This window comes from Vombatus ursinus, unplaced genomic scaffold (assembly GCF_900497805.2).
Source record: "Vombatus ursinus unplaced genomic scaffold, bare-nosed wombat genome assembly UNPS02014828.1, whole genome shotgun sequence".
Lineage (NCBI taxonomy): Eukaryota > Metazoa > Chordata > Mammalia > Diprotodontia > Vombatidae > Vombatus > Vombatus ursinus.
The window spans coordinates 2817326-2829666 of record NW_020954606.1 but is presented as its reverse complement, the minus strand read 5'-3'; the positions used below and the strand labels follow the sequence as shown (position 1 = coordinate 2829666).

Genomic DNA, 12341 nt, shown 5'->3' with positions numbered 1-12341 from the left:
ACCTTCTGTAACAGTGCCCAGGAAATGTTCCATATCCCTTCTTCTCTCCTCAAGCCCCTAACTCTACCAGGTCTTTGCTCTTCCCTTTAGCTGATGGCCTGCCTCCTTCGTTCCTGACTGATATGACTAAGGCAAAGGTGCAAGCTCTCTCATTTGTCCTCTATATGCTTCTCAATGTCTTCTTTTTCCTTCTAGTTTCACAGGAAGAGATGTCTCTTCTCTTTTCTAAAGTTCACCCCTCCACCAGACTTCATTGCCTCTGATCAGCTTCCTTGATCTACCAAATTCACTCTTTAATCAATCTTCACTATTTTCCATGTCCCACCTGGGTCCCCTGCCCAAATTACTGGTGCCTGGCATTCATTCTATAGCTAGTAAGGCCACATTTCCATTGAATCTCCCCAACTAAGCCAGATTAAAGCATATGACATCATAACAAAGCAAAAAACATCTTAAACATACTTCAAGATAACTATCAAGGAATTAAAAGCATTCCCATCATCAATTTCCCAAGGCTAATACTTTCTATGTCTTCAGATAGTGGAACAGTGGAGAGCCACAAATATTTAGACAGGTGGCCTTGGGCAAGATATTTCATTTCTCTGGGTTTCACTTCCTTATCTATTAAATGAAGAGGTTGAACCAGCTAACCTTTAAGGTTCCTTCCAAACAGGAGCTGTGCTGGTAAATATTTAACAACCAGCTTGGGGTGACAGGAGGAGAAGATTACCCACATCACACTTTTGAGTTTAAACTGCATTATTAATGTTTTTCCATCACTTTCTTAAGTCTAAACAATCAATAAAATAATATATCACACCCTCATTTATAGTGTTTGATGACTTCTTGGGTGTAAATGCTCTTACTGAAATTTTAATAATTGACTTTTGCAAGCTGGTTTGAGCTTACTCCAGCAACCAGTTCTAAATCTATGACTCCTCCCCCCCACAAAAAAAATCTGACAAGTAGTTGAAAGATTGAGTGATCTGGCAGTCTAGAAAATTTTCCCCAAAGAATACAAGGGGACCTGCAAAGATCCACCTTTTGTCCATAGATATGTTGGTCAGACTTTGGAGTGATCAAGAGGACAGTATCAATGGAGAGTAAGTCAAGCAGGCTTTAAGAAGGACCCTCCAGGAGTAGCTAGGTGGCACAGTGGATAGAGCTCCAGCCTTGGAATCAGGAGGACCTGAGTTCAAATCCGACCTCAGACACTTGACACTTACTAGCTGTATGACCTTGGGCAAGTCACTTAACCCCAATTGCTTCACACACAAAAAAGAACCCATCCAACATTGCAGAGGGACTCTAGTTGCTTTGTAGGAAAGAGGGCACAGATTGAGAATTGGATAAAAAGGAAACTGCGTATTGGTACCCTTCTAAGGGTCAGGAAGTCAGGCCAGGCTGCCCCCAGGTACCACTTCTTTCCTGCCTGTTGCTAGAGCTGTGGAATCCCAAGGAAACAGAGGCTACCTATAGAGCCCAATCCATTGAGGGCTGGAGACAACCTGGGCAATGCGTGAGTTTAGGATTAGGACTACAAGACAAGGGGTCTGGCAATACCAAGGATGCAAAAGGAAGAGCAGGTCAAGTGGAAGTTTGAGGACTATTCAGTATGACCAGGGTGACTTATGATGCTTTAGTAGCAATAACAGGGTAGGTTACCAATGTAGAAACCCATGAAACTCTGTTATATGATTTTATATACTATGTTTTTGCATGTGCCACATATTTATTGCATGCTATTCTAATGTGGATGTTATATGCTATGTGACCACATATGTGCTATATACTCAGGATAATTGTCTATGGCTATACTGTATGCCAAATGAATGAATGCTTACAACTATACTTGAGGATCTGCTATGGTTTACAGAGACGTGATTTTATTTTCCTGGAAGGTGAAGGGATGGAGGAAGAATGTGAGTTTGTGTGTCTGGCCAGACACACATCTTAGACCTGCTCTGCTGGCTCAGCCCACAGACATGTTTAGGGTTTTTCTATTTTAAACAAAAACCAAAACCTTCTCTTGACCCTGGCCCCCTCCATACCTCCACAAACTACTATTGCATCTTATGATTTATTGTCCATCCCCAATCTCACCTTAGCCTTTTTCTTTTCTACTATTTCATTTCTACTATTCTCAATGCTCAAAATAGACCTTCCTGAAGAAATCTCTTCTTGTTAAAATACTTATCTTTCTCTAAGGTCCAAATCAGGGGCCACCTTCTCCATGAAACAAACTTCCTTAACCTTCAGACAAGCGAGTTCTCTTTATCTTTAAATTTCTCATAGCACATTGCTAGGGATTCTCTTCACTTATCCCATTTTCCCTTTGTCTTTGTTATTTGTGTATATGTCTTTCTGCTATTAGATTATAAAATCATTGAAATAGGATCTACATTTTACTTTTTAATTCTCAGTGCCTAGGGTAGTAGCTTATATATAATTTAACAAATGTTTAAATATTTTATTGAATTACCAGCATTCTGATAGCCCCAGTAAAATTTTATTATGTCCTATTCCATCAAAGGGCAGCTAGGTCATGTAGTGGATAGAGATCTGGGTCTGGAGTCAGGAAGATCGGAGTTCAAATTTAGCCTCAGATACTTAGTAACTGTATTGCCCTGGGCAAGTTACTTAATCTGCTTGCCTCAGTTTCCTGAGGCTCCAGCTAATGAGCTGGAGAAGGAAATAGCAAACCACTCCAGTCTCTTGCCAAGAAACCAAATGGGGTCACGAAGAGTCAGATATGACTAAAATGACTCAACAACAACAAATTCCATCAAATCATGCAATTGTTCATAAATAATGCATATGCTAATTGAGAAACTTTAGAAGGACTGTATCTGAGCTGACAGCATATATAATGATGAAAAGTGGGTGAACCCTGGAAAGGAGGCTAGGACTAATTTAGAAAAGTCCACACAATAAGTTGGCCGGTTGATTTCAGTATCCCAGAAATTCAATGAGATCTTCATTTCTCAGAGTGATTTCTGATTCACAAGTCATTCCAATTCAACCAAATTTTCTCTTTCCTTGTATTTGCTGCCTGATTGGTTTGTGACAAAGTGATGGACCATCCTGTATTTGTCAAGACATCTTTGTCCAGACACAGAATGACCCAAGAAGTCGCAATCCACTTCATGTCCAGAATGAGCTGTTCTAACCATGACTGAAAAGTTATTTAAGCTAAAGAGTTGCTCTCAGTATATAAAGTGCTTACTTAACCAACCTTTGATATTTGTCACCTTTTCATGTTTAAGCAACACCTATATTAGGACCCAGCAAGATTAGCAATCCCTTTACTTAAGTAAAAAGCCACTGAATTATAATAATAATTTATAAATACATGCAGTATATTTATTTATTTATATAGTACTTGAAGGTGTATAATCCCACAGCAAACCTTTGAGGTATGTAGTGTAGGCAGTGTCATTCCCATTTTACAATCCAATCCAATCAACATTGGATTGATGCACTGGACATTGTGCTAAGTACTAAGGATACAATAAATAAAAAGAAAGACAGTTCCTGCCCTCAACAAGCTTACAATCCAAAAGGGGAAGCAACCCACAAATGGCTGGAAAGTAGGAGAGGCGAACACAAGGGGCTACCTGGCTCTTGTTCCATGGAGTTGAAACTAGGCTGGGCAGCAAATGCAAAGTGAAGGATTTTGCAGATGGAGAAAGGAAAGTGTTAGAGAGGCTAAGTGACCTGCCCTGGGTCGCACAGCTAGTTAATGTTAGAGCACTTCAAGTCCTTTCTTCCCATTATACCGAACTAAAAATCTCTCAGTAGAGACATAAGTTGATGGCAAATTCCAGATCAGATAAAGACCAGATTCAGATCTGATAAAGTCCAAACAGAAGCTCATAGTTCTCCCTCAATCCAACAGGACTGATCCAACAGGAATGAACAGGGACACTCAGTTGACCTAGACAAAGTACGCGTTGCTTGTATTCACTGCTTAACTGCACTGCACCCAGTAGCTTCTTCCAAAAATTATAAAAGTCATTTGGGATCCTAGCGTGATTTCATCCCTCTTGAATGCAGTGATGGATTAGGTAATGATCATCTTACCTTGGGAGGTGGTCACCAGGAAAAACGTATTTACATCACATCACATGGTCACAGTCCAAACAATGGTGAGCCCTTACTTACCAGATTTGAAATGATATGATTCTATTCATTTCTTGGCACTTTTGAACTTTATCATCTTGTTTTAAACATAAAATGATATTCAGAAGGAAAATAATAGGTTTGCATGTGTCCCTGTGGTTTGAGAGAGGAAAAGAGTAAGAGGGCTGTCATGTGAATTAGATTTGCTCTGCTTGGTCCCAAAGGGCAAAACTACAAGCAATGGGTGGAAGATGGAATCATAAACACAAAAACTCCCTCACAGCCTGGCTTCTTCCTACCTTTCCAGTCTTCTTATACTTAACTCCCCTCTACACGTTCTACAATCCAGCTACACTGACTGACTTTCTGCTCCTCCCACACAACACTCTGTGGCCCATCTCCAAGCCTTTGTACTTGCTATTCTCCATGCCAGGAATGCTTTCTCTCCTCACCTTTTCCTTGCTGGCTTCCTTGGCCCCCTACAAAACTCAAATCTCTCCTTATTCAAGCTGCCTTTCCCATTCTTCTACCCCGGCTGCCACCTAGTGCTTAATATTCACTTACATTTACACTGTATATATCTTGTATATAAAGTTATTTGCATGTTGTCTCCCCCATTGGAATGTGAGCTCTTTAAGAACAGGGACTTTGTTTTTGTCTTTTTTTTTTCTATCTTCAGCATTTAATACAGTGTCTGGCACGTAGAAATGTTTGACATGCTTATTGACATACCAGGGGTAGCTAAATGGCACAGGGGCAGGTAGGTGGCACAGTAGCTAAGCACTGGCCTTGGAATCAAGAAGATTCATTATTTTCCTGAGTTCAAATCTGGTCTCAGATATTTCCTAGCTGTGTAACCCTTGGCAAGTCACTTAACTCTGTTCACCTCAGTTTCCTGGAGAAGGAAATGGCAAACCACTACACTATCTTTGCCAAGAAAACCCCAAATGGGGTCACAAAGAGTCAGACACAACTGAACAACAACAAATATTGACCTACTGACTGAATAACAATTAGAGTTTACCAAAAATGTAAGGTTTCTCAAGAGAATACCACTTATTAGGTATGCTGTAAAAGGGATTATTGATTGGTTAAAGGTTGGACTAGCTGGAATCTGCAGTTCCTTCACCTTCTGAGATTCAGAGACTCTATGAAGAATAAATAGGACTACCCATGTAGTCATTCATCAAAGCTGTGACCTCATCTGATGGGAGGACTCCCTCCAACAGTGCAGCTCAACAATGATACAATTTGTTACCATGCAGATTGACGGCAAATATCTGTTTATAATCAAAACCTATGATTCTATTCAATTCAGTGGCAGTGCATGGACGTATCCAAAATCGACTTCCTCTCTCAAACCACAAGGACACATGCAAACCTATTATTTTCCTTCTGAATATCATTTTATGTTTAAAACAAGATGATAAAGTTCAAAAGTGCCAAGAAATGAATAGAATCACATCATTTCAAATCTTTCAAAATCTTTTTTTCCTCCAATCTTCTCCTTTCTCTCAGTAGTTTAACCTTAGTATCTCAAAAAAATTTTGTCCCCCTCTTGGGCCAGGGAGGACACTAGCTCACTTTCCCTTTAAAGTTCTCCCTTCTTTAACCAAAGCTTTAAAAAAATATGACAAGGTAACCCTCTGTGTTAGAATAGAATTAGTTCTCATTTGGCTAAACTTTACCCTTCCTCACTTCTGTTTTTCCTACATTTTTGCCAGACTGGTGACTAATGGACTTGTCACACAACTTAATTCATATCTTTTTGCCACCTATATATACACATTTCCAATGAGCATTTTGTTATCAATGAAATGAAGTTGATTATTTTTATTTAATGCAAAGAAAAAAGATTTTATTTTATCAAATAGGCTCAATATTTAATAGTAGAGATGGGATGTGACAGAAAGCTGCCCACAAAATGGGATGAAATAAGACACCACTTCTTATTGCTGATGAGAAAGGTCTAAATGACTCTAGACCTCCTTCCTAACTCTCCATGGGTCAATTTTTCCAGTATGAAGAGAAGGAAACGGTGAACATGTAAAGACAGGTTTTTTCTTACTATTGGAGTATCATCTATTACCTATACATAAGAATGGCAACTAGTTCCTCTATCTTTACCTCCCAAAACTTCTCCCTCTCCCAAACTTCCCTACTGCTGTTGAAGGTACCACCATTAGCACCTCTGCCTTGCAATCTAGGTGTCATCCTTGACTCTTCACTGTCTCTCACTCCAACATGTTAGTAGGATTTCCATTTCACCCTTGCAATATTCCTTGGATATGCCCCCTTCTCTCCTCCAATACTGCCCCCACACTGGTTCAGGCCCTAATTACCTCACACCAAGACTATTGCAATAAAAATAATGGTTGATCTGCCTGCCACAGGCAGATCTATCCCCCCTCCAGTCCATTCTCAATTTAGCACCAAAGTGATTTTCATAAGGCACAGATCATCCCCATACTCAGTAAATTCCAGTGGTTCCTTATCACCTCCAGGATCAAATATAAAATCCTCTAGCATTTAAACCCTTCATTACCTGTCCCTTCCCATCTTTCCAGTGTTCTTACACTTTACATCCCACCCCCTTCTCCACATTCTCCTTAATCTGGTGGCACTGGCTTCCTGGCTGTTCCACAAAAAAGACACTCCATCTCTCAGCACTACAATTTCTTTGACTATCCCTGCAATGCCCAGAATATTCTCCCCCCTCATCTCCATCTACTGGTTTCCATAGCTTCTTCAAGTCCCAGCTAAAATCCCACCTTCTACAGAAAGCCTTTCCCAATTCCTCTTAATTCTAGTGCCTTCCCTCTGTTGGTCATTTCCTAATTATCCTGTATATAGTGTGTTCTTTTGCATATAGTCTTTCCCCCATTAGACTGTGAGCTCTTTGAGGGCAAGGGCTGTCTTTTGCCTTTCTTGTGTTCTCAGAGCTTAGCACAGTGCCCGGCATGTCACAGGTGCTTACCGACTCATTGAAATTAACTGAGAGGAATCATAAACCCGAGACCCTAGGACCACACACAAATTCTTCCATTTCCAGTATAGTTCTTAAAGCAAGTATGAAGACAAAAATAGCCATTACAAATTATTTTGTTGAGTCATTTCAGTCCTGTCCGACTTTCCATGACCCCATTTGGGATGTTCTTGCCAAAGATATTGGAGAGGTTTGCCACTTCCTTCTCCAGCTAATTTTGTGGATGAAGAGCTAAGGCAAACCGGGTTAAGTGACTTGCCCAGGGTCACAAAGCTAGTAAGTATCTGAGGCCGGATTTGAACTCAGGTTCTCCTGACTCCAGGGTCAGTGCTCTATCCACTGCACTACCTAGCTGCCCCTTGCAAATTATACTGATGCCTTAATTAAAAGTATTATGTCTATCGAAAGAGCTATATAGGAAGACAGCATGGTGCAGTAGAAAGGGTGTTGAACTTTGGAGTCACCGAACCTAATTTGGAATCCATGTTTTACACTTACTGTGATCTTGGAAAAAACCCTTAAGCTCTTTGGGCTTCAGTTTTTTCCTGATTTTAACATGAGAGACCAGGTGACCTTTAAGGTCCCTTTCAGCAATCGATATATGACCCTCTGGATCCTGTGGAATGTCACAGAGGTCAGCAACCTTCAAAATATTCCTACTTTTTCTTCTGGAATATGGAGAGGTATGTTGACCATACATACAGTGGCTTTATCAATTAGGAATAGTGAGATCAGTATGCATCAGATGTTATCTGTCAAGGGAGAGATAATTGCAATATTTAACAAACCATGACAACTTTCACAAACAACAGAGAAGTATGATGGCTATTATCATAGCTGAGGCAACTGCTTCTTATGCTGTGTTTGGAATGCATACATTAACTATATGAAAACAAATCTAAATATGGGTCTTCCAACTAACCAAAGGCAGAGAAAAAAATATTTATGGCAGGGATATTAGTGACCTTTAGCTTCAACTCACAGTCAGGTTGGCTGTTCTTGTTAGCAGTTTCCTTGCCATGGCCATCTAGGGAGATGCCTGGATCAGTTGTCTAGGTAAAGCTTACCCTCTCACCTCATTCATGGTACATAGTCCTGAGAGCAACAAGTCATGAGGCAATCCATGAAAAAGACCACTTTGGAAATGCATGGATGTCAGAAGGATTAGGGGAAAAAAGCACATGTAACACAAAATCATGTAAATGCAGTGCACAAAAAATATTATTTGATAATCGTGGCAGCCAAAACCATCAACATAAAGAAATATTTAATACTCCATAGAATCATAATAGCTCTTAAATAGTCCTTTAATGTTTACAAAGCACTTTCCTGACAACACCTGCTCAGATAGGTAGCATATTATTATGTCTGCTTTATGAACTAGAAGACTAAGACTCAGATGATTGGAGTGACTTGTCCATATTGAACCTGCTAATGTCAGAGATGTGATTCAAGTCTGTCTAGTGACTCCAGGTTGAATTAGTGGTCACTCCTTGTAGAAGTTCAGATGAGGGCACCCTTCTTGAGTTTTAATCCTGCAATGCAATACTCAGTTTTTTTTTTATCTGTTATCACATCCTCTGATCATATCTTTCCTAAATAATGTCCCTTATTCCAATTCTTACACACTTACATCTGGTAATATTCTGTATTCTATATTCTATATATATGTATATATTCTCCATATATAGTCTATATATATTCATACTCATATGGATCTTTCCATTGCCCTTTGCTTCACATGCAATTTTAATTCTTTTTAGATTGTAATATAGTCTATAGCTGGTGCCTACATAGCATTAGGAGATGAGGTAGTGAATTCCAGGCATGGTACTTTTCTTTGGCTGAAGTACTACCTTCCTTAAACTACAGGGAGACAGCATAACACTGCATTAATTATCCAGCCAAGAAATTTAGTTAGCTGAGTGCAATACCTGAAATATCTGAATTTCTCACCAGATGGTGACCTACTTGAACTACCAGATGGAGCCTCATTAAAAACTCTCTGGGCATATGCAAGGAAATAGCCACTTTCTAAAGCTACCATATCCCCACTGGCCATTAGTTAGCCTTCAGCCTGCAAACTCCTAAATTCTGCCTCAATATGGTGACTATTACTAGGGCCTAATCTAATGTAGGGCAGATGTTCTTGGAGCCCATGAAGTTGTTTTTTAAAAACATTTTCATAACTATATTTCAATAAAATTGTTTTCCTTTGTAATCTATTTTATGCTCTTAAAAACGTTATTCTGAGAAGGGATCCATAGACTAACTCTCTCTCTGTGTGTCTCTCTCTCTGTCTCTCTGTCTCTGTCTCTGTCTCTCTCTCTCTCTCTCACACACACACACACACACACACACACACACATAGACATGCATGTGCACATGCACTAATATTAATCTAGGGTATGAAATGGAATATTGGTCAAAAGTTTTTTAAAGGTGAAATCTGATCATATCTGGCTGAGCCTCTATTCCATGAAATATTTCACTCTCTTAAGTAATTTTTTAATACATTCATAGACTCAGAGATTTAGTTATGTTCAGACTTCTCTAATATAACCCTTTATAAGTAAGGAGGCTGATGGACAATGTAGTTTTTCCTGGCTAGAGTCAAGACTGAAGGATCTGGTGAAGCCAGAGCCACTCATGAACTTTTGAGCTCTGAGGAGAAAGATAGGGACTCTGGGGCTGTGGACTTACACAAACGGTGAAACAATTGCAAGTGAAGGGCACTGCTTCTTGGAACTGAATATGATCATGAGCAGTTTGAGCCTTGTCTGGCTCACTGACCCACTTAAGGAGTGATTCATTTGGACAGAATTTTGCCATTTTTCCTGTGTCTTACCACTAACCTCCTGCTCCCCTAAAATCATTAAACCTTGTTGATTTTCCTTCCAAAATTTTATAATAGGTTTAGTCTCCACGTAAAGATAAGATGATTTTTTTATTGCATTCTGAGCAAATGTTTGTTATAAAGGAGAAGACCACAGAAGGGTATAAAGACAAAAGGGAACCCATGAGACCAATTGTCCTAAGACTTAACAGAGAGCCTATATTAAGTTCTATCTCTGAAGACATATAGAGGAGTTTCATTATGGTCATAAAGTTTATTGTTCATAGAAAAAAATGAAAAGAAAACCAGACAAAACACCCTTGAATGGAGACAATCACCACCAACCATCCCTCCTAGCTCCCTATTATGGTTCCCTTCTAGATAGGAGAGTATATATAGGGGAGAGCCCCATAGCCTACACTGATAGTCACAACCTTTGTCAGCCTCAGTTTACTATTCTGTAAAATGGGAATTATAACCCCTCCTTCAGAGGGTTGCTGAAACTAGGTGATATAGTGAATAGAGTGCTAGACTTGGAGTCAGACTTGGACTAAGTTCAAATCTGGTCTCAGATACAGATATAAATATATAGAAATATACATATATACACATACATACACATATGTGTGTGTGTATACACACACATAGCTGTATGACCCTAGTCTAGGCACTTTACCTCTCTCAGCCTCAGTTTGCTCCTCTGTAAAATGGTGATAATAATAAGCTCTATATAAACATGAGCTATTGTTATTATTTTTTTAAAAACCTCTATTATTACAGTTCACAGTTTTACACATAGGTTTCTTTTTTCTGTTCTTTGTATTTTGAAATGCTCATATTTGTTGATTTTTCTTGCATTCATAATAAAATTAAATATTTAAATTAAATAAATAAAAGTAAAATTTTTTGTATTTGCCCAAGGTCACACAGGTGGTAAATGGCAGAGCCAAGATTTGGATCTGGGCCCTCTGACTTCAAATCCAATATCTTCATTAGAGGAAAAGAGGCAAAACAAGTCACAGGAAGACGTTCTTCCTGCTCACAAGTATTTCCCCATGAATTCCAACAATTAGAAATTCATTAGGTTAACTAAGTCCTCTTAGAAAGTACAGGCAGTCAACTAAAGAAAGCCCAGGTAAAACCATTCAGGAAGGAGGAATATTGATTTGGGCTGGGAAAAAATACGAAAAATGCATGGTAGAGCATAAGGAAGCTAGGCCTCGGTGGGATGAGAGAATTTGTATAGCCAGAGGGCACCATGGGTGTCTGGGATATGGGGGGTGGAAGGGAAGGTGGGAAAAATGGGGGAAGAGGAGGAGGGAGGATTTAGGGTTTAGGAAAAGATCATGAAGACAACAAAAATGAGTTTTGCCTATTTTACAATTTTGCCCTGGGCTCTGGTAGTGAGTGAATATCTGGCTGAAAATTGTTGCTGCTGTTTGCTAATCATGCCAAAATTGAGGTCCTGGTCTAATTTGGAGAGCTGAAAACCTCAGCTTTCACCAATCCAGCCCATTTTCTTCAATCAAGTTCATTCAATCTAGCCCATTTAACTCAGCACAGCATTTATTCATCCTCCATAGGGAGAAGGAAAAAGACAGGAAAAGGAAGGAGCAGGAGATAGATACATACACTCCTCACTCCCTCATCCCCTCTTTTTCCTCAGTCTGAGACAGTACAGTATTGAAAAGATTCACCACCCAAACCACCATTAACTTACTCACTTCTAATACTCAGGGCTGATGCTGATTCTAGGAGCATTTTGATATTTATCTTTTCCATTCTGCTACCAGGTGTGATGCAAGCCTTGCAAAGCTGTCCGGAGACATTAATGTCATCAGGCATGAGCACCAGAAAGTTGAGAAAGACATTCAAACGCTCAAGTCCATTCTGGAAACTTTTTCCAAGACCATAGATGTGAAGGTAAGCAGCAAGAAATGGAGTAATGGCTTTTCATTTCCATATTCCTGCTATAGTCCCCTCATCAAAATGTCAGCTTGGACAAGAAGCTTCCTATTCAAACCAGAGGGTATGTTGCTGGATGCCATGTTGATAGCTATTTGATTCCTTTGGAACCTCCCAAAGTGCTATGGGAACCAAAGAGTATAATACAAGTATTATTGAATGACAATTCTTAGGGGTTAAATCCAGCACATGTGTAAGTTCTTATGCAAGCTTTATATAGGTTATATATTGATAACACACTATCTATCATAGACTTCTTAAAGCTGGAAGAAACCTCAAACAACATCTAGTCCAGGAGTTCTTAATGTTGGCTCCAACAACTTTTTATTTATTTATTTTGTTTTTTCACTAAAACTTAAATACACAGTAAGAAAAGAAAAAAATTATAAACTTAAATATTAAAACAAATACAAAATAAGAAAAGAAAAAAAT

The 12341-nt window shown here is 39.2% G+C and overlaps 1 protein-coding gene across 1 annotated transcript in view; it reads left to right on the top strand.

Moving 5' to 3' along the window:
- The window catches only part of FAM81B (family with sequence similarity 81 member B), an 84355-nt gene that overhangs the window by 40452 nt on the left and 31562 nt on the right, over positions 1 to 12341 (top strand). The window contains exon 5 of the mRNA XM_027838497.1: positions 11738 to 11867. Within this exon, the coding sequence (XP_027694298.1) occupies positions 11738 to 11867 (130 nt within the window). The remainder of the gene's footprint in view (positions 1 to 11737; positions 11868 to 12341) is intronic.